General features: G+C 43.8%; 2 protein-coding genes across 6 annotated transcripts in view; both read right to left on the bottom strand.

The window, feature by feature from the left end:
• The window catches only part of LOC147018638 (sperm motility kinase 2B-like), a 170,380-nt gene that overhangs the window by 31,163 nt on the left and 115,861 nt on the right, over positions 1-23,356 (bottom strand). For 3 of the 5 annotated variants that reach the window (XM_085898524.1, XM_085898525.1, XM_085898529.1), the window contains one exon: positions 12,590-13,805. The exons of the other annotated variants lie outside the window; for them this stretch is intronic. The gene's annotated coding sequence lies outside the window, so the exon portion shown is untranslated. The remainder of the gene's footprint in view (positions 1-12,589; positions 13,806-23,356) is intronic. 5 annotated transcript variants of the gene reach the window in all.
• Positions 919-6,121, bottom strand: LOC147018639 (uncharacterized). The gene is made up of 2 exons (XM_085898520.1): positions 2,669-6,121; positions 919-2,393 (listed from the first exon to the last, which is right to left on the bottom strand). Exons 1-2 carry the CDS (start codon positions 3,076-3,078, stop codon positions 1,301-1,303), a joined length of 1,503 nt encoding a protein of 500 aa, XP_085754646.1. The 5' UTR covers positions 3,079-6,121; the 3' UTR covers positions 919-1,300.

The following is a 23,356-nucleotide window of genomic DNA, read 5'->3' as shown; positions in this document are numbered from 1 at the left end:
TCTATAACTCCAAATAATTCTAACTGCTTGAAATGTATGTTTCTGTAGTTTAAATAGTTCTCACTGCTTGAAATATATGCTCCTATTGCTTTGAAGTAATCATGGTGCGTTAGTTGAACCTCTAGTTACATATTAAAGATGGGGAGAATGTGATGAAATAAAAGATGAAGTGACACGTGACGCGTGGCTCGCACACGAGACAGATAAAACCGAGATGCTGCGCGGTCGACGGGATTGTCCCTGGGGCATTGTCTTTCACTGCTGTAGTTCACTTGGTGCTCCTTGAATGGTGAGAATTGAGAGTATACCGGACTCCGTGTTTTTGCTGGCTAATCGTTGTTATACTTTGCGGTGATTGACTGCATATGTATTCCTTTTGTGTTTGTAGAGACGGCTTCAATCAAGTGAAATAAAGCCTGATACTCCGAAGGCATTTCTCTCACATTCATTTCAGTAATGTTGAGGAATTTTTTTTTCAGATGAGATCCTGTTCTCGGCGGTGTAGTTGTTGTTGTGAAGGTAATGTTGAGGTAATACTAATTTTTTTAGATGAGATCCTGTTCTAGGCGGTGTAGTTGTTGTTGTGAAGGTAATGTTGAGGTAATATTAATTTTTTTAGATGAGATCCTGTTCTTGGCGGTGTAGTTGTCGTTGTGAAGGTAATGTTGAGGTAATATTAATTTTTTTAGATGAGATCCTGTTCTTGGCGGTGTAGTTGTCGTTGTGAAGGTAATGTTGAGGAATTTTTTTTTCAGATGAGATCCTGTTCTCGGCGGTGTAGTTGTTGTTGTGAAGGTAATGTTGAGGTAATATTGATTTTTTTTTAGATGAGATCCTGTTCTCGGCGGTGTAGTTGTTGTTGTGAAGGTAATGTTGAGGAATTTTTTTTTCAGATGAGATCCTGTTCTTGGCGGTGTAGTTGTTGTTGTGAAGGTAATGTTGAGGTAATATTAATTTTTTTTTAGATGAGATCCTGTTCTCGGCGGTGTAGTTGTTGTTGTGAAGGTAATGTTGAGGTAATATTGATTTTTTTTTAGATGAGATCCTGTTCTCGGCGGTGTAGTTGTTGTTGTGAAGGTAATGTTGAGGAATTTTTTTTTCAGATGAGATCCTGTTCTTGGCGGTGTAGTTGTTGTTGTGAAGGTAATGTTGAGGTAATATTAATTTTTTTTTAGATGAGATCCTGTTCTAGACGGTGTAGTTGTCGTTGTGAAGGTAATGTTGAGGATTTTTTTTTTCAGATGAGAACCTGTTCTAGGCGGTGTAGTTGTTGTTGTGAAGGTAATATTAATTTTTTTAATTAGCGTTCGACCATCTCGTCTATGCACGGCAATGGGTAGGCATTGAGGTGGGTGAAGCGATTGACCGTTTGAGAGTAATCGACAACCATTCGTTTCTTATGGTTCTGGTTGGTGGTCACCAATACCTGTGCGCGCCATGGCGAATCGCTCGGTTCTACAATACCCTCTTCCAGTAATCGCTTCGTCTCAGAAGCGATGAAGTTCATATCGGCGGTGGTATATCGTCGCGATTTGATCGCTATCGGTTTGCAGCCCGGCGACAAGTTAGCAAACAGCAGGGGGGACGATACCTCCGCGGTGGTCAGAGCATTTAGAATTAGACGAGGTTTGTTTCCTCCAAAGGGTATTTCGACACTCGTGTGCTGCTTGAGGACATTATGACCCAAAATTACATCTGCGCATAAATCACGAAGCACCAGTACCCTTACATCCTGATACGTGTAGCCTTTTACGTCCAGCTCAACGTTACAGTACCCTCGTACGCTGGACTGTAGTGATGTTGAGGCCATGCATACCATATTGTCTGTCGGGTAGATCTTCCATTTTCTGTCTCTCGCTAGTGAGCTGTTGACGAAACTTTCAGAGCTACCGGTATCGATCAGCGCCTCAACCATACGCCCGTTAATTAGTACTTTGATGATAACTTTGGATAGATTTCCCGGTGAAGCTGCTGTTACTTTCTTTTGAGAGTAGAGGGCAGCAGAAGTGGGTTTATTTCTTCTAAGAGTAGATTTGCATACCCTGGCATAATGCCCTTTCTTGTCACAGTTCATACATGTGGCATCCCTGGCGGAGCATTTGCTACGGGGGTGTCTTTTATACCCACAAAAGAAACATTTACCAACCCAAGTGGTGGCCGAGGAGTTCGACGAGGTCTGGGTGTCCGATTCCTCGGGATTATCTCCATCCTCAGTGTCGGAGGTAACCTGGGGAGTTCTTTGAGTTTCCGCAGTAGCAGCATTCATTAGCGACACCGGTGTCCCATATGACTCAGATTGCTGCTGGGCCGCGTCCATAGCTCGGGCCTGGTCGGAAACCGTTGCACGATTGGGTTGTGCTTTCTCCAGTAAGCGTTGCTGTATGGGGGCTGACCTTGTAATGTACTGAATGGAAGATGCTTAGCAGGCAGACACGAGCGGGGGAACAGTCGAGCCGGGCTGTGTTTCACACGCGCGAGCGCGGGCGTACTTCGCCCGCGGCTCCCCTTTATTACGTATGCAGCACACGCACAAGCCGGGCGACCACAGCATTCCTACGACGCCTCAGGCGGCGCGCACACCTTATATCCCTTGCAGATACGATGACCACTCCGACCACTCCCACACCACCATGCCCTTCCCCGTAGGCCCGCAGACTCCACCACAGACCTGAGCCCCTGGATGAACGCCTCTCGGGTCGCTTCATCTCGATGTTCCTCGGCGGTTACAGCCCGGAAATTGCAGTCTTTGCCCAACTGCCTCAGAGCTTGCAAGTACTGATCGATTGTCTCACCGGCCTCTTGCCTGCGTGTGGTGAGATGTCTTGTGTATACCTCGTTCTTGCGCTTCACGTAGAGCGCCCGCAGCACGTCGATCGCTTCGTCATAAGTGTTGCACTCCGAGAAGAGCCTGAATACACTTGGCGAGAGATGGTTTACAAGGGTGGCCAGTTTGTCGGCTGCCTCTTCGATGATCGTCAGGTAGTGTGAGAAGGTGCGGTACCAATGGCACCATTTCATTTCCGAGTCAGTGGAGTTTGGGTCTGCATCGAACTTCTCCGGCTTGAAGATCTTGTCCATAGTCGGTTGAGGCAGTCGAAGGAATCAAGTGAAATAAATTGAAATCAATGTGAGAGAAATGCCTTCGGAGTATAAGGCTTTATTTCACTTGATTGAAGCCGTCTCGACAAACAAAAAGGAATACATGTGCAGTCAATCACCGCAAAGTATAACAACAATTAGCCAGCAAAAACACGGAGTCCGGTACACTCTCAATTCTCACCATTCAAGGAGCACCAAGTGAACTACAGCAGTTAATGACAATGCCCAAGGGACAATCCCGTCGACCGCGCAGCATCTCGGTTTTATCTGTCTCGTGTGCGAGCCACGCGTCACGTGGTCACGCGTCACTTCATCTTTTATTTCATCACAATTACCTTCACAACGACAACTACACCGCCTAGAACAGGATCTCATGTAAAAAAATTAATATCACCTCAACATTACCTTCACAACAACAACTACACCGCCGAGAACAGGATCTCATCTGAAAAAAATAAATTCCTCAACATTACCTTCACAACAACTACACCGCCGAGAACAGGATCGCATCTGAAAAAAATTCCTCAACATTACCTCCACAACAACTACACCGCCTAGAACAGGATCTAATCTAAAACTAGAACGGGCACTCATAGAGAGCATACCTTCGCCGCCACTACTTTTTTTGTTCTTGGTATGAGTGTGGGGAACTGGTTTCATATGAATGGTCTTATGACACAAACCACATATCTATAATGTCATGACCCCCCACCCCCGACTTTCGGGGGCTACGGACGAAACAACAATCAACTCACGTCGTTTTGGCGATTCTTCACTTACAGGCTCGGTGAATACGTTTCAACAAGAGAAGGTAATCTCGTTTGATGCTGGTTTCATGCAAATCGAATAAGAATTGACTGAGTTATGCCAAAAACCGCATATTTTTCAAGGGCGTGACCCCCCCCCCCGACATTTTACCCCAACCGGTGACATGTGTTATGACGTCATTGTGTCACAAGATTGGGCATTAAATTCTGAACATTTTGGTGCTGGGTTCATGTAAAGCAGACAAGAATTGACCGCGTTATGACAAAAACCGCATATTTTTCAAGGTCTTGACCCCCCTGACCATTGACCCCTAACCGGTAACAAGAGTATGGGTGTCATTGTGTCTTATTGCATATCACAAGATGAGGCGTTGAATTCTGAACATTTTGGCGTTAGTTGCATGCAAATTGAATGAAAATTGACCGTGTTATCGTAAAAAGACGATTTTGACCTTTTGGTGACCTTGACCTTTGACCCGAACGATCCCAAAATCTAATCGAATGCTTCCTGGCTAATAACCAATCATCCCACCAAATTTCATGCAATTCGGTTTAATACTTTTTGAGTTATACGAATCACAAGATTACAAACAAATAAATAAATAAATAAATAAATAAATACACGCCGACCAAAACATAACCTTTCGCAGAATGCGAAGGTAAAAATATATATTAACTCAACATAACCTTCACAACGACAACTACACCGCCTAGAACAGGATCTCATCTAAAAAAATTAATATTAACTCAACATTACCTTCACAACAACAACTACACCTCCGAGAACAGGATCTCATCTGAAAAAAAAAATCCTCAACATTACCTTCACAACGACAACTACACCGCCGAGAACAGGATCTCATCAAGAAAAATTAATATTACCTCAACATTACCTTCACAACAACAACTACACCGCCGAGAACAGGATCTCATCTGAAAAAAATTAATATTACCTCAACATTACCTTCACAACAACAACTACACCGCCGCGAACAGGATCTCATCTAAAAAAATTAATATTACCTCAACATTACCTTCACAACAACAACTACACCGCCAAGAACAGGATCTCATTTAAAAAAATTAATATTACCTCAACATTACCTTCACAACAACAACTACACCGCCGAGAACAGGATCTCATCTGAAAAAAATTAATATTACCTCAACATTACCTTCACAACAACAACTACACCGCCGAGAACAGGATCTCATCTGAAAAAATTAATATTACCTCAACATTACCTTCACAACAACAACTACACCGCCGAGAACAGGATCTCATCTGAAAAAAATTAATATTACCTCAACATTACCTTCACAACAACAACTACACCGCCGCGAACAGGATCTCATCTAAAAAAATTAATATTACCTCAACATTACCTTCACAACAACAACTACACCGCCGAGAACAGGATCTCATCTGAAAAAAATTAATATTACCTCAACATTACCTTCACAATAACAACTACACCACCGAGAACAAGATCTCATCTAAAAAAATTAATATTACCTCAACATTACCTTCACAACAACAACTACACCGCCTAGAACAGGATCTCATCTCAAAAAATTAATATTACCTCAACATTACCTTCACAACGACAACTACACCGCCTAGAACAGGATCTCATCTGAAAAAATAAATACTGGAAGCGAACGTATAATTCTTCTTACATTCGCTTCTGACTTTACCTATAACTTGTTCACAACTGTATTTGCAATTTCCGGTTACTTCGGCTTGGATTCGGGATCAGCGATCAAAAATTATTTTTTGATGATGCGGGAGATATTGGTTCACGAAAAAATATTTTCACGAAAAAAATAAGTGACCACGATATTCGTTATTGTTGTGTGTCTGTCTGTCCCAAGCATAGCTCCGTGGGTTTTTACCTGATCCTGATCGGAGCTCGATTTTTCATTTTCGTCCCAAGGTGAAGGTCACAAGGTCACGAACTTAGAAAATTTTGAATTTTGACATAAAAATCATACGCCCGCCCAAACTTTGAGAGCTAGGATGACAATTTTTTTATGCATAATCTTGAGGTCATTCCCCACCTAAAGTCTTGAAACCATTTTGCTCTATCTCGAACACCTTGCCCGTGGCACCCCCTTCAAGTTTGTTTTTACGCTGATTTCATCAAAGTATGGATAATCTGAGGAGTGCGAAATGCCATATAGCCTATATGACGTTATATTGTTCCTGGAATGTTCCAGAGGAAGTTTTGCACCAAAGGTCATAATCCTTGACCTTTGACCTTTAAAGTTCACAAAGGTCAAATTTTCAAAGTTGTGGGAATCGAACCGGGTTTTCGACCTTCTTCGACGAACTAACTCCAATAAGCTATAGCACATATCCTGTTTCCTTATTTTAATGTCCACAACATTGTTTTGTGACCTTTAAAGGTTATGCAAAAGTCAAATTTTTTAAGTTGTTGAACGAAACCGGGTTTTCGACATTTTGCAGCTAATAACCCGTCACTCGTACCACATCATGTTTATCATTTTTATAACTTGGTCAAACATTATCACATTGTCTCATCCTTGACTTCTGAAACAATCTACATCGTAAAATACTGCTCGTGAACCATCGTCGTCTTCAGACTTGTCTATATTAAAATCAGTGGAGGAAATATACACCATGTCTGACATTTGGGTCCTTCAGGTCTCCGACGATGCCTTTATCTCCCGGCATGCATCATTCCCCATGACAAAAACCGGAAGCAAAAAAAAAACCGGAAGCAAAAAAAAAAAAAACGGAAGCAAAAGGGTCATAGCCAACAACACGGATTCCAAATTGCCAGAGTATTGTGTTGTTGTTGTTGTTGTTGTTTCCTATTCTCTCATGTGCACTCGTTAACCCTCTAGAGCCCCAGGGGTTATTTTTTTGTTCACCCAGAACATTTCATGGGCTCCAGAGGGTTAAGTATGAAGCTCACTACATTCGCTACAAAGAATGGGATTGGTTGACCTGATGAATGTGGCCTCCATTGCACGAAGATTAGCTAAACTGCGTCCTCTACTCACGATTTTAAACCAGCTGATACAAGCAAATCTAACACAGGTGGAGGCCATTAAGCCCACCATGCCTGCACAAACACCATAATAATTTATCTACACAAGATATAAGGAAGAAAATGCAAAAAAAATGTTTTCAATATATGAAATAATTGTTATATTTTTGTATTTTTTTCTTCTAATTCTTCCCCTCAGAGGAGGGGGCATGGGCTTGGTTAAAAACACACAACATCAACCAGACAACCCCCCTTGACAAGACCCCCACCAACAGCATTCCGTACACATGCACACAATCACCCATCAATGCTCAAACTACCTGAAATTCCTGTCAACATCCCCATACCCTTCTTTCTCCATAACTTCCAGGTACCTATCTAATTCTAATTTAAACTTATCTACTTTTTCTCCTGCCACTATCTTTCCAGGGAGACCATTCCATCCATTAACTATTCTGAGTAAAAGTCCCCTGCCTTGTGACCGTCTTAACTCTCCTCTTCTTTACTCTCAGGCTTTGGCCCCTGGTCCTAACACTGCCTGTTGAATAATTCATCTGCACTTATTTTATCTATACCTTTCATGATCTTAAACATCTCCATCATATCTCCTCGTAACCGCCTCCTTTCTCATGAATAAAGCCCTGTTTCCTTCAGCCACTCCTCATAGCTGAGTCGAGCTAGGCCTGGAATCAATCTAGTAGCCCTGTGCTGAACCCTTTCTATGGCATCTATGTCCTTCCGGAACTGTGGTGACCAAAACTGTACACAATATTCTAAATGTGGCCCTCACTAAATTCCTGTACAATGTTAGCACCACCTGTTTTGATTTATAAATGATCCCCCTACGAATACAACCTAAAGCCCTATTTGCTTCACCGATAGCAACCTGGCACTGTGCTCTACCTGCTTACATTCCATATCTATGACCACCCCCAGATCTTTCTCCTTTGTAACACGCTCCAAAATTATCCCTTGCATCCTGTAATCTCTATTTTCATTGTTCTTTCCCATCCCCAACACCTTACACTTGCTCAGGTTAAATTCCATCTGCCAATCTTTTGCCCAATCTATGCAAGTATCAATACTTTCCTGAATCTGATCACCACCCCCTCTGCTATCCACCTCACCTCCAAGCTTTGTATCATCTTCAAATTTGGAAAGCTTACTCTTTATCCCATGATCCAAGTCGTTGATGTAAATAAAAATAGTAATGGTCTGAGTACTGATCCCTGAGGTACCCGCAACTCACATCCTCCCAGCAAGACATCCTCCCACTCACAGCCACTCTTTGCTTCCGACCACAAAGCCAGTTTGCAATCGAATTAACTACCTGACCAGCCACTCCACAAGCCCTCACTTTGGCTGACAACCTCTGATGTAGTTCTTAAATGCTTTCTTGCCTTATCAAAGGCCTTATTAAAGTCGAGATATACTATGTCCACTGCCTTTCCATCATCCACCCAATCAGACACTGCTTCATAGAACTCTAGAACATTGGTTAAACAGGAACTGCCTTTGGTAAACCCATGCTGACTACCTTTAATTAGTTTGTATTTGTTTGAATGGTTCCTCATCTGGTCCTTAATTAATGTCTCCAACACCTTCCCCACAACTGAAGTCAAACTAACAGGTCTATAGTTTCCCAATTCTTCTCTGGATCCTTTCTAAAATAATGGTGTTACATTTGCTACTCTCCAATCCTCCGGTACCTGTCCTGACTCCAGTGAATTACTGAAAATATCTGTTAACATCTCGCTTACCTGCTCAGCCACCTCCATCAATACTCTCGGTTGCATATTATCTGGACCCGGAGCCTTATCTTCTTTTAGATGACCTCGCTGTTCCTTTACTTCCTAAATTCCAACCTGGATCTTCTGTAAAAGCCCTTCCTCACCACCTTGATAGATACTCTCAGCTATTGGCAATTCTCCTGACTGTTCTTGTGTAAAAGTTGAAGAAAAATACCCGTTTAATAAGCCTGCCATCTCACTTTCATCACTAACCACTCTCCGGGTGTTATTCCTCAATGGTACCACACTGGTCCTCACCTGTTCTTTTTCCCCTGATATACAAAAAGAAAGCGATGCTATTATGTTTAATATTCTTCGTCATGACCTTCTCATACTCTTTTGGCTTACCGAGTTTTTTTTTTTTTTTAACTTGCCTCTGTTTACTCCGATCGTGATAAAAATCTAACTCCAGTCCTGTTATTTTAAACCTAATAAATGCCTTCTGCTTCTCCTTAACAGCATTCCTTATCTCACTACTCAACCACCATGGCCTCTTTCTGCCTCTAGTTTTACACCTCATTGGAATGTACTTACTCTGCACTCTACACATTTGGTCCTTGAAGGTTTCCCATTTCTCTGATGCTGATTGTCCTATTGTTAGCTTCTTCTTAACAGCATTCCTTATCTCACTACTCAACCACCATGGCCTCTTTCTGCCTCGAGTTTTACACCGCATTGGAATGTACTTACTCTGCACTCTACACATTTGGTCCTTGAAGGTTTCCCATTTCTCTGATTGTCCTCTTGTTAGCTTCTCCCAATCTATGTCACCAAATTCTCTCCTCATACCCTCAAAGTTTGCCTTCCTGAAATCTAATAGCCTTACCCTACTATCCTGAACTCTAACCCTCAACAGAATCTTTGCACACACAATGTTATGGTCACTTGCTTCGAAATGCTCCCCGACCTTCACCTCCTCCACCATATTGGGATCGTCACTTAAAGGAGGTCTAACACTGCACTCCTCGTAGTGGGCTTATCTACAAACTGGGTTAAAAAGCAACCGTGGACCAAAACTAGGAAATCTTCCTCTGCTCTGCCCTTTCCCTGTTCCTGGACCCAATCAATCCCTGGCAAGTTAAAATCCCCCATAATCAATACTCTTCCCTTACCACATGCCCTTTTGAAGTCTTCATGTTCTCCTCCTTCCTACTCTTCCTTCACACCCAGAACTTTATAAAAGCACCCTACCAGTATCTTACTGTTTTTATAATCTCGAATCTCTATCCATTCAGAATCCTCAACATTTATTCCTTCCATAATGTCACCCCTTTCTCTTGATACAATGCTATCCATCACCCAGATTGCTGCTGCTCCTCCTCCTATTCTCTCCTTCCTATCACACAGATACACCTTGTAGCCTTCTCATCCTGTCCTCCAGTTATTCTCCTCCTTAAACCATGTCTCACTCACTGCAACTGTGTCGTACTCCTCGCTATCTACTTTGGCTTCAAGCTCATCCATCTTATGATTTAAACTCTTGGCATTGGCATAGACTATAGAATATGTTTAACTTTTCCATTCCTGAAACTATTTTTTTGCCTAGCCTGACTCATCATAATTACATCATCCTCTTAATACCCTCCCCACCTTCCTCTGACGTAAAAAAAAAGCCTGAATTCCTTCCTCAATTCCCATTGCAAACCTTGCTGCCCACTTTCTATTTCACATACGGCCATCATTCCAGAAACACTCCATTTGTCCTCTAAATTATTCGCACTGCTTTTTAAATGTAAAACCTTCCTCCCTGCGCCATTCTTACAGCCATTGGTTGATGTCTATTGCTCGACTCATAATTTCTATATTTGTTTCCTCATCTTGGGAGAATACCAGAAAACATGACCTCACAACCCTTTGCTTTCAGCCGCTTACCCAATATCCTGTATCTATTTTTCAAAACCTCTGAGTAAACGTTCCCAACATCATTCGCACCTTGGTGTACCACAACCAACTTTTTCCCGCCGTGACCCGATGCAATATCGTTTACCCTTCCTTCAATGTCCCCAACTTCTGCTCCTTCAAAACTGCACAGAAATCTATGTTTCCAATCCTTCCTGCAGAATGAAAAATCTACATATATAATTGTCTCATCACTCACAAAAACTGTCTCCCATACCCCGTGTCTACTAATTTCTATTTCTGTACCTCCACCACTGCCTGCACCCGCTGCACTTCCACCACCTCCAGAGGACGGACTGAGGGAGGGGAGAGAAGAGGACGAAGTGGAGAGGAGAGGATGGATGGAGGGAGAAGAGGATGAATGGAGGGAGGCGAGGAGTGAGGAGAGGATGGAGGGAGGGGAGATGAGAGGATGGAGGGAGAGGAGAGGACGGAGGGGAGTGGAGAGTACGGAGGGGAGAGGAGAGTACGGAGGGAGAGGAGAGTACGGAGGGAGAGGAGAGTACGGAGGGGAGAGGGGAGTACGGAGGAGAGAGGAGATGATGGAGGGAGGAGAGGGGTGAGGAGAAGATGGAGGGAGAGGAGAGGGTGGAGGGAGGGGAGAGGAGAGGACAGAAGGAGGCTAGGGGAGGGGAGAGAACAGAGGGAGGGGAGAGGAGAATACGGAGGGAGGGGAGAGGAGAGGATGGAGAGAGGGAGATGAGAGGACGGTGGCAGGAGGGGAGAGGAGAGGATGGCGGAGGGAGGGGTTAAGGAGAGGTTGGGTGGAGGGAGGGGAAAGGAGAGTAGGGACAGACGGAATTTGGGGAGAGGACAGGAGAGGATGGAAGGAGGGGAGAGGAGAGGGTGGAGGGAGGAGCGAGAATAGGAGGAATGGTTGGAGGGAGGGGAGAGGAGAGGAGGGAGGGAGGGGAGAGGAGAGGATGGAGGGAGCAGAGAGGTGAGGAGAAGATAGAGGGAGGGGAGAGGTGAGTATGGCATAGGCAGAGAAGAGGACGGTCGGAGGGGAGAGAAAAGGACGGTAGAAGGGAGGAGAGAGGAGAGGACGGTCGGAGGGGAGAGGAGAGGCCGGTCGGAGGGAGGAGAGAGGAGAGGACAGTCGGAGGGAGGAGAGAGGAGAGGACGGACTGAGGGAGAGGATAGGACAGCACAGCTATAGGGATGGTAGGGAGAGGAGAGGATGGACAGATGGGAGGGAGGGGAGACGACCAACTGAGGGAGTGGAGAGGACAGGACAGACTGAGGAAGGGGAGAGGGAAGGATGGAGGAGAGGGGAGAGAAGAAGACGGATTGATGGAGGGGAGAGGAGAGGACGGAGGGAGGGGAGAGGAGAGGATTGAGAGGGGAGGAGGGTGGAGGGAGGCGAGGGGAGAGGATGAATGGGGGGGAGGCGAGAGGATGAAGGGAGGGGAGAGGAGAGGATGGAGGGAGGAGAGAGGAAATGATGGAGGGAGGAGAGTGGAGAGGAGAGGAGAGGATGGAGGGGATGGAGGGGGTGGGGAGGGAGAGGAGAGGGGAGGATGGAGTGTCGTCACAATGCATATACTCTCTCTGCCCTGGTCATCGCATCACATGCGCTCGCTTGATATATATATATATATATATATATGAAAAAGGGAGAGAGTGAGAGAGAGTGAGAGAGTGAGAGTGAGAGTGAGAGTGAGAGTGAGAGTGAGAGTGAGAGTGAGAGTGAGAGTGAGAGTGAGAGTGAGAGTGAGAGAGAGAGAGAGAGAGTGAGAGAAGAGAGGAGAGAGAGAGAGAGAGAGAGTGAGAGTGAGAGTGAGAGTGAGAGTGAGAGTGAGAGTGAGAGTGAGAGTGAGAGTGAGAGTGAGAGTGAGAGTGAGAGTGAGAGTGAGAGTGAGAGTGAGAGAGAGAGAGAGAATGTGACATGCAACGACAAGGGAGGGGAGAGAGAGAGAGCTATAACTTTTCATCTGCAAAGAGGATGGTCATAACATATATTTTAAAAATATATATATGGCTGGATAGAAAGCTGAAAGGTTAAAGTTTTTTGTACCAATGTCAAAATTGCCACCAAAATTTAAATTTTGGTGTAGAATCGTCGTTTTCTTTTCGACCACATGTTCGACGTAGGCTCCAAGTTGCCCGATCACTGCCTGCAAACGCGTTGTCATGTTCTCCATCACTTTGAGAAACGTTTCCTGAGGAATGTTCTGGATTTCTCGGTGGATGTTTTCCTTCAACTGATCAAGAGTCTGAGGCCTAGGGTTTCCACAGATCCTGTCCTTGAGATATCCCCACAAGAAGAAGTCTGGAGGAGTAAGGTCAGGGGAATACGGTGGCCACTCAACGTCTTCGTAGAGGGAGATAAAGCGGCCCTCAAAATGTTGGTTGAGAAAACGCCTTGTTTCCCTGGCTGTATGGGGCAGTGCCACATCCTGCTGGAACCACTGGGTTCTCATCTGGATCAGGTTGTTTCTCATACAGGCCTGAGAACATAGCTCAGGCAGATAGAATTCCTGAATCATTTCGCGATAGTTCCTCTGGTTTACCATGCAAGTGCGTCCCTGGTCATCTTCAAAGAAGTATGGACCAATTATCCCATACCAACCAACCACCACCCACATGGTGACTTTGAGAACAGATCGAGGCACCAGTTCAGTTGATGCATTACCAGGATTTTCAGTTCCCCAGTCCCGAAAGTTTTGCTTGTTTAACTCCCCGGACAAGTGAGCATGGCATTCGTCCGTCATGTGAAGTTTTTTGAGGAAGTCTGCATCTTCCTCCAACTTTCCTGAGAATCAATTTGCAAAGCCTAATCGTTTGCGTTTCTGTTGATCAGTAAGCACCGTTTCCGTTTGAATTTTGTATGGAAAGGCATGATTGTCTTGGCGAAGGATCCTCAGAACGGTGCTCTTCTGAATGTTTGTCTCGGCAGAAAGTCGTCGAATCGATTTTTTTGGACTCTGAACGACCGCCTGTCTCACCATTTCCACATTTTCTTCACTATGACCTGTCCTCTTCCAACCACTGTGACCCTTGTGAAGGTCACAGATGGTTCCCACATTGGTAAGCTTTGCGATGGTGCACTTTATTGTCCGAAAGTTTGGTGCATGGCACAAGTGGATACCGAAATGTCTCGAGTAAAGACGTTGCACCTGTATGACACTTTTCGTCTGGTGCCAAAGTTCAACAATTTTCATCCGTTGTTGTACGGTCAGTCTTGCCATTTTTCTGGTGCTTGCTTGGTATCAAAATAAACTTCAAGGTCTCTGCAACAAGAAATGAAGCTTTCGTGACAAAATTCTGCTTTTTTAGGAGCAAACGAAGCATTTTAAAAGTTGTATATTTTTTTGGGACACCATATATATATATATATATATATATATATATATATATATATATATATATATATATATATATATATATATATATATATATATATATATATATATATATATATATATATATATATATATATATATATCTCCCTTCCCTGATCGTTGCATCACTCTCTCTCTCTCTCTCTCTCGCCCCCTGCTGGCTGTTGGTACATTGTGTGTACTGTCATAGCTGCTGCTTGCTTCGTGTTGTGAGTACCTATCCTCCGTTGTGCTGGTTTGTGTTTCCACATTGCCCATTTCATTCCTCTGTGTTCGTGTTTTTTTGTTTGTGAGTTTTTCCCGTGTTTCCCCTCTGGAGAGAGAGAGAGAGAGAGAGAGAGAGAGAGAGAGAGAGAGAGAGAGAGAGAGAGAGAGAACGAGAGAGAGAGAGAGAGAGAGAGAGAGAGAGAGAGAGAGAGAGAGAGAGAGAGAGAGAGAGAGAGAGAGAGAGAGAGAGAGAGAGAGAGAGAGAGAGAGAGAGAGAGAGAGAGAGAGAGAGAGAGAGAGAGAGAGAGAGAGAGAGAGAGAGAGAGAATGTCACGGCGCTCGTCAGGGTATCGTCGGTTTCTGGGCAGTACCCTGTTAGTAGTTTCAAATTTTAAAACTTTTCGCTTTCAACCTTTCTTTTGCTTTTTTATTTCGCTTATCTTTCCTTATTTTGTTCAGTTAGCGCTCCCTTTCCCAAGGTTCGGGAAAAGTTGGAGTGTGTTGGTAACCTCCTCTTCCTGAGTTAGGAAGACGTGGAGACGTCGTGTGTTGAAACATGGCAGCTGCTCACTCGCAGCGATATCCCGCGTTGAACAGTTATTGCAGAAGAATGGCGTCACATGCTCCCCACCGGAGGGTGTTTCGGTGGAAGCGATTGTTCTCGCGATCGGGAACATAATCGGGCTTGGTGAGGTATGTGCCACGTCGCGGATGAATAAACGAGTTATCGTGTTTGTGTCCGACGAAGAGCACTTTGCTCTCATCATTCAACAAGGCCTGTCCCTCGATCCTGGACACTTTGTGATGACTTATCCTTTAGATACTCCTGCTCAGAAAGTGGTTATCTCAAATGTACCGCCATTCCTGAGCAGTAATGTAATCCTGAAAGCGCTGCAGCGATATGGACACCGCGTGTCCCCTCTAATAATGCTCCCTTTGGGCTGTAAAGATGAACGTGCCAGTCACGTGATGGGTTTCCGTGGATAAGTATTTATGGTACTCAACAAGGATTATCCCTCTCTGAACGTCATTTTAAAGTTCACTGTAAATAGTCAGGACTACCAAGTATATGTTAACAGACATCCTTAAGTGCTTTGGTTGTGGTGCAGTGGGACATATGAAACAGTTTTGTCCTCTTCGAAAAACGCAGCCTTCTAAGGCCGAACCGAATAACGACGACTTACAGATTAATGTTAACGTTTCCCTTTCAACGAACGTACAGGATAACCCAGTTGAACGAGTGGACACACCCCCTCCCAATGACATACAAGACAAACTCATTCAACAAGCAGACACGCCCCTCCCAATGACGTGCAGGATAAATTAACTGAACAAGTGGACACACCCCCTCCCAATGAGCCAATGGACAGTGTAAGTGAGGGGTTCATTACTGTCTCAAAAGTTAAAAAACGTAAATCCCTTGCAACAAGTGTGTCACCTTCTGGTAAAAGGCAAATCAGTGAAAATGTAATTACTGGAATTCCATGTAATAACAGATTTGCCTTTCTGGAAGAAGAAAGTAATCCAGAAACGTCCGCTTGTACAAACATTATCATTGAAACAATCGTATCGAACTTGCCAATCCCAATCAGTGTTTCTAACCCCACAGAGAGCGTCCTCTCGTACCAGGACGTTCCTAATGTAGACTGCTCCCATGTCCAACAGTCACAGGAGGAAGAGAAGCTTTTACAGTCTCTCTCAAACAAAGCATTAAATGAGACAAATAAGGACACTGAGGAAACAATGGAGGATAGTTTAAATTCTCCAATGGAGAGTGACACTCATGACCGGAGCACGGAGGCCATGTCGTGGACAAGCTTGGAGTCCCCTCTCCTACATTCCGAAGAATCCCCAGACGTAACTCTGATATATAAGGCTGCCAAAGAAGATTCTTTCATTGAAACCGAGCAATCATGTGATGCTCACAATGAAACTGAAACACCAATCGATTCCCCATGTGAGGAATCTGATGGTGAAGGTCAAGATGAGTCCTCTCAGATCCTAAAGGCTGAAAGCAGACCTTAGGATGAGGAGCTTCAGGACTTCTTGAGGAATTCTTATCGTAAGATAAATATTAAACTGAAAGATCATTTCCCTGACCTTCCGGTGTTAATTATTAAAGTGAAAGAAATTGTGCGTAACCCTGTCACCCCAAACTTCACTGAGGCTCAGAAGCACAGGTTAAAAAAAAGATCCAGAAAGCTCGACAGGAGCTTCTTAAGTAAGGTCCTTATGGTGTGTTTTCTCTTATTTATTTATTTTTCTTCTTTCCCTTTCTAAGCACATGAATGTCAATTTCGGAAGTCTAAACATTAATGGTGGTGCTAGTTTAGAACGCAAAGTTCAGGTAAAAGATCTGACATGGCATTTGCACCTGGACGTCTTGTTATTGCAAGAAACGCATGGAGATCTGACTGCCCAAGTCCAATGGAGAAGGCTCATGAAGGGTCAGTGGTTCTTCAGTGATATCAATTCCTTCACTGCCGGGATTGCTTTCTTTGTCTCTCCTTCATTAACGCTCGCGCAAGTTCATTACAATGAAATAATTCCTGGACGTCTGGCTTGTCTTCAGTTCATTTGCAACAATCAAATCTTTATTTTTGTAAACATCTATGCCCCCAATGAGAATGCTGAAAAGAAAAACTTCTTCCTTAAACTAGTGGCCTTTCGAAGCACAATTGACTTGAACTGCTGCTTTATAATGAGTGGTGACTTCAACTGTACCCTTGACCCTGCTTTCGACAGAAACAGTGTGGAGCCACATCCAAAATCTGCCAAAACTTTGGAAAAAATTATAAAAACTGTGGGACTCATGGATGTTTGGCGTCCAACACCCCAGACAACGTCAGTTCACTTGGTTAAGATGTGTGTCCCAGAGACACACTCTAGCTCGGTTAGACAGAATTTACGTCAATGCTACAATACTTGATAAGATATTAAAATCTGATATCGTGCCTTCTCTTTTCTCTGATCATCTGGTTACAACATTCTCCTTTAAGCATGCTCTGCAGCAACATGGCAGTCCATATTGGAAGTTTAACGTCATGTTACTTGAGAATGTTACTTTTTGTGAAGCTTTGAGAGTGTTTTGGAATAGCCTCATCGAACGAAAGAACAGTTTAAGTAACCCTAGATTATGGTGGGACGATGCAAAGGTACAGATTGCCGTCTTTTACCAACAGTTCAATCACTTCTCATCTTTTAGTGTAAAAAAAGGAAAGGATTGTACTCGAAAAAGAAATACTGAAATTACAATCTGATGTTGCAAACAACCCCAGTACAACAAATAACCATCCGCTACTGGAAAAAGGCCCTTTTAAATGATCTTGTTGACTATCAAGTGAAAGGTACAATGATCCGATTACGGATGGATCAGATTTATAATTTGAACGAGCCAACAACATTTTTCTATCATTTTGATAAAAAGACCACCTATCAAAGGCAAACTGAAACCCTAAAGCTCTCAACTGGTGACATTGTGACATCACAAGATAGCATAAAGAGGGAGATCTATAACTTTTTCTCAGACGTTTTTATGGCAAATGATGTTAACAATGATGCAATACAATATTTCATGTCTGATATACCCATGTTAAATGCTACTCAAAGGGATCAGCTTGATTCCTTACCTTCCTTGGAAGAACTTACACTCTCGCTTGCTTCTCCGCCGACTGGAAAATCTCCTGGACTAGACGGCTTCCCAGTCGAGTTTTACAAATCCTTTTGGTCTTTATTAGGTCCAGAGCTTTTGGAGGTCTTTACTAGTTCTTTACAATGTGGGGAATTGCCAATGAGCTGTCGTAGAGCAGTAATTACTTTATTACCGAAAAAGGGGACCCTCAGCTTATTAGCAACTGGCGCCCAATCTCTCTTTTAACTTCCGAGTATAAAATATTGTGATGTCCACGGGACTTGAACAGTCCCGCCAACTTTTAATAAATCAAACGATGGAGGCGGTTTATTTATTTATAACCCAAAGATGGCGGTTCTAATCGCTCTACCGCAAACGGGACGAGGAAGGTGGCACGAGTCGCTTTTCACTGAGTTGATAACGTTTATTTTCTCTAACCAGAAATAACAAGACTCGGCAAGAAGAGGGATCCGGGGCGATTCGACGGGATGGTGGTGTGGGTTCGGGCGTGGGGAAAACACAGACAATTCCAATGAATATACAAATCTCAAACCCTCTAAGGCGCCAGGTACACACACACACACACACACACACACACACACACACACACACACACACACACACACACACACACACACACACACACACACACACACACACACACACACACACACACGCACGTAGCTGGTCCTGGTGGTCAGGCTGGCCCGTGGTGTGGACGCAACAGTCCCTGGATTGGCGTTGGACGAGCTGGCCTTGCTCTCGTCAGGGGGGCAGGAGAAACCGTGGTGCTGTCGACCTCCTGGTCTTGGCCCAAGTCCGCTCACAGCCGCCAGGGAACCAGTTCTGGCGCCAAATTGCGAGCAGGAGAAGGAGGCAGGTCCGCCCGCTGTTCGACCCCGTACTCCAAGCCAGCAGAACCCCAGAGCCAACCGAGGTGAGGCACGAGGCTCAGCAAGGCTACAAGACACGATGAAACCAGGATCGAAAACAGCCCAACAACAAGCACGCTCCCAGCACAACAACCTCCACCAGAACAGTTTTTCTGTCCCGATCTTCTTCCTCGTCCTTTTCGACCCCAAACAGAACCTTTTTATCCTCCCGTCCTCGTCACTTCCAATCGAGCCGTTTTATTGGCCCTGCGCCGTCGCCTTCCGCCAATCGTGATCACGGGGCAGAGCCATCCGCAGCACTGTCCTGTGATGTCACGGCAAGCCTCCAGGGACTACTAAAAGGGGTTTACGCAGACACACTTACCCTATCCCGTGTCCCTATCTAATTATGTGACAATTATCATTTCCCCCTTGAAGAAATGGACATTTACTAGACAACTAATCACCACTGAATTGCTACTTATTACATCGAGATCCTGGTAAACTCGAACAGCATGGCATACCTAATTAAACATCCTAATTACCCTTTGAATGCATACCCCCCCCTCAAACGTAACAATATTTTCCAAAGCTTTAGCTCGACGCATCTCCCCACTTCTAGAAACTTTGATTCAAAGTGATCAGTCCTATTGTATCCCTAACAGACAGATACATGATAACATATTCCTAATAAGGGATCTTTAAGATGTGTGTAAAGCTAAATATGATAATCTTGGTTTGATTGTGCTCGACCAAGAGAAAGCTTTTGACCGTGTTAGTCATGCATATCTTTTCAAGGTTCTCGAGTGTTTTGGACTTGGTCCCAGGTTTACCTCCCTTATAAAACTTTTTATCATTGCATTTCCTCAGCACTCAGAGTAAACTCTGAATTTACTTCACTTGTAAAGGTTGGAAGGGGTATCCGTCAAGGACGAACTTTATCTGGTATTTTGTACGCCAACTATTGAGCCTCTCCGAATCAAAGTGCGCAGCTTCTTAACTGGATACACAAATCTGCAAATAAAACCTGTGAAAGTTTCTGCCTATGCTGATGATATTTGTGCCATTGTACGCACAAGCAAGGAGATCAAGAAACTGGTGGACTGCTTGAACTATTATGGTTTAGCTTCTTCAGCTGCAATAAACTGGAACAAGTGCCAGGCACTGTGGATCGGCCCATGCCAGTTGCCCATGGCTGTTCTCAGGAACGCCTCACCTGGTCTGACAACGGAATGAAGTACCTTGGCGTTTTTATCGGTGATGCAGCAACACAAGCAAAGAATTGGGAGGGTCTCGCTGAAGCTCTCGAACAAAAACTGCTGAGACTTAGTCTGGAGGTCCGCCGCCCTTCCCATCCTTCGTCAAGCTGGTATGCTTGACTTTTTATTTGGATTATTTTTTAATGAATGTGAAATGTATTGATTTGTCCTTGCTTCCACTTTTTTATAATAGCATTTTAAATGCTTGGCAAGCCTGGTGTTGGCTTAGTAGTTAGGGTGGCGGCTTGGGATCCTCGGGTCCTGAGTTCAAGCCCCGTTCGCCGCTGAATTAAAATACACCAGGAGGTTGACTCAGCCTGTCATCATTCCGAGGTCGGCAAAATGAGCACCAGTGAACTGGTAACGGGGACACTGCATCAGCAGCTTAGCCGCATCCCAACCAATGATGCAACTAGCAGCCACAGGCTGCACTCGATAGAGAGAGAGAATGCTTGGCGTGTTTTTATGGTCGACCGTGATTATCTTTCCAACACCAAAGATATGTTTTTGAACGAACCTCTGTTTTACAACTCTCTTTTTAAAAGAATAACAATGGAGCATTCTTTTATCGATCATTTTATTCAGAACGGTGTCCATTGCGTTTCTGATATAATGATTGACAACACGAGATGGTTGAGTGCTGCAGCACTAGCAACCAAGGTTGGCATACGGTCCTACTGCCAAGTATCTCTTTTATTATGTGAAGTACTTCAGGTGTACTGGAGAGTTAAGGTACACTGGGAGAGATCTCCTCGCACTGGTGATGGCTCAACTGTTCACGAATCAAATCCTCTCTTCCCAAATCTCGAACTCACTCCCACTGTCATGATTTCTGGTTCAATTGTAAAATATTTACCAAAAATACATTTTGGAATCACACCACAAGTAGGTCTGAATGAACGTCATATATACAAGGCCTGTGTAAAAGCAATTCGACCTTCTTTAGGAACTTGGCAGTCAAGGAAGTGGCACAACTAAATTTACTTGCCTCCAGTATACCCCTTCCAACCCAACTGGAAAGACTTTTACCATGTTCTCATCCCAAAGAAAACTGCTGACCTGTCTTGGAGGCTGGCACATTGGGTATTACCTACCAACAAACACCTGCATCTTTTTTCTCCTGAAATACCTGACCAATGTCCCTTCTGTGGAACTCTCGAGACCTTGTCACATGCTTATGTTGAATGTGCACGCTTGATCCCTTTGTTTGATTTGCTTTGTGAATTGTGCTCCAAGCTTTCTTTGAACTTCACTTTAAAAGTTTTTATTTTTGGCTTTGAATCCAAAACACATCCACTGGAAGTGATTTTAGCCAATTTTCTCATTGCTACAGCAAAGAAGTCAATATAACGCACAAGGAAAACAAAAATTGAAAATATTTCAGGGTGTGCCGATAACCTTCTGGCTTTGTTTAAAGGAATCGTTTTTGCCCGTATTAAAATGGAATTTTCTTTTTACAATTTCATAAACAAAATGTGCATTTTTAAAAGTGTGTGGGCTCAAAATGATGCACTTTGTACTGTTCAAAATGGTCTTTTAATCACAGACTGATCACCTTTGCTATCATGACGTAACCTTGTATTCTTGAATATGTAACTGGTGTTCTTATGAAAAATGTTTCTCCTTTATAAATTGTGTTTTATACTCATATAATAAAGGGACATAAAAGTCAAGTCTCTCTTCTCTTCTCTCTCTCCCTCTCTCTCCCTCCTCACTCTTCCCTGGTCGTTGCATCAAATTCTCTCTCTCTCTTTCTCTCTTTCTCTTCCCTGGTTGTTGCATCAAATTCTCTCTCTTTCTCTTTCTTTCTCTCTCTCACTCTCACTCTCACTCTTTCTCTTCCCTGGTCCTCCAAGATAGTAGTCTTGATGATACTGCAATTTCTATTTCCGATATCTCAGATTTTTAAACTACTCGTAAGAAGCGAGTCGATCGAGATTATTTTCCCCAACTTGCGTGCCTTTGTCCAGAAAGCACAAATGATTGTTAAGAACCCGGAAGCTGCTGCCATTTTCAGCGCTTCTTGTAAGAGACTAAAAAAAAATATTCTTAAAGCAAGGAAGCACTTGAATGCAAAAAAACTTCTTGATCCTCCCTTTTAATCATTATTATAGCAAGTTTAAATATAAATGGAGGATGTAATCCTTTACGTAAAGCCCAAACGATGCAGCGAATTAATAATGTAAAGGTAGATATTCTTCTTTCACAAGAAACTCGGGCGACTGCGAGTTGCATGGCAGACTGGAGGCTGAAGTTGAAAGGCACTTGGTTTTTTAGTAACACGGTCTCCGTGAGTGCCGGTATTGCTTTTTATATATCTGCACGTCTTCCCATCTCCTCTCTTGTTTTTAAAGAAATTGTTCCTTGATATTTAGCTGTAATTGATTTTATATATATAACTGCCAGCAGATATTAATTGTCAATGGTTATGCCCCAAGTGACAGATAAGTCAGGACAGCTTTCTTCAATGAATCCTTCACTTTCCATAATCATCTCACCCCCCCCCCCCACCGATACCCTATTGTGTTGATTGAGGTGGTGGTTTTAATTGTACCTTAGATCCAGTCAGAGATCGGAACAGCCCTGAACCTCATCCAGCTAGTGCTCGACCTTCATCCACGCTTTCGTTGTAACACGATCTTGGTGATGTTTGGCGACTACAGCACGGGAACGTTCAACAATTTACTTTGCGTCATTGCTTGTTAAATAACATGTCGCTTTCAAGGCTTGATAAATTTTACATCATCTCTCCTTTTTAAACCATGTAAGTTTTACTGACATCATGCTCTCTGGTTTTTCTGATCATTTTTTAGTCCTTGTCCTCAGATTTCCCCCAAAAAAAAAATATATATATATATATATATATATATATATATATATATATATATATTGTTGCAGGGCCAGGCGTCAGCTGCGAGCACGACCGCGAGATGGAGCTGCGGAGTCAGCTCGACCGATTGCCCGGAATTCAGATCGTATTTCTTTCGGAAAACTCAGGAAAAGTATGGGTCCCTTTTTGGACCGAACTCGCCAATAGACAGACCACGTGGGGTAGGGTCGATTGCCAATTTCAATTTCCCTAAATACTCACGTGGTCCAACCTACCCGGGAAATTCACCCTTGAGGGCACCCATACGGAACGAGCTGCTTAGGCGTGCTTGTTCCATGTGCGATCCGAGCGGTTTGATTGCCGAGTTCTGTCGGTCCACATGTCCCTTTACGGCGGCACAACGGCCTTGCTAATTTTCCCCAGCACGCGACACGCTCAGTTAATGAAAGAATAGACGCGAACGAGCTGAAACATTGAACAAATGGGGTTTATTTATACAACAATAATTGGGGAACGAGGGAAGCACGGAAGAAGCAGAGTTAAACCAAATAATTAAGAAAGCAATGCAGGCATGTCCAGCAAGAGCACTTATACAATTCACTACTTCGCAAACGGGCCCATGGACACACACACGCACACAC

Source organism: Eptatretus burgeri, chromosome 10 (genome assembly GCF_056783735.1).
Source record: "Eptatretus burgeri isolate ZD-2024b chromosome 10, Ebu_testis_v1, whole genome shotgun sequence".
Lineage (NCBI taxonomy): Eukaryota > Metazoa > Chordata > Myxini > Myxiniformes > Myxinidae > Eptatretus > Eptatretus burgeri.
The sequence above is the reverse complement of the archived record's forward strand: the minus strand, read 5'-3'. Positions and strand labels throughout refer to the sequence as shown.

Bases quoted from the DNA above. Each gene is read 5' to 3' on its own strand.
- LOC147018639 (XM_085898520.1), bottom strand. From the start codon at position 3,078: ATGGACAAGATCTTCAAGCCGGAGAAGTTCGATGCAGACCCAAACTCC. The intron at 2,394-2,668 runs GTCTGTGGTGGA...GTACATTACAAG, and splicing joins GCGTTCATCCAGGGGCTCAG to GTCAGCCCCCATACAGCAAC.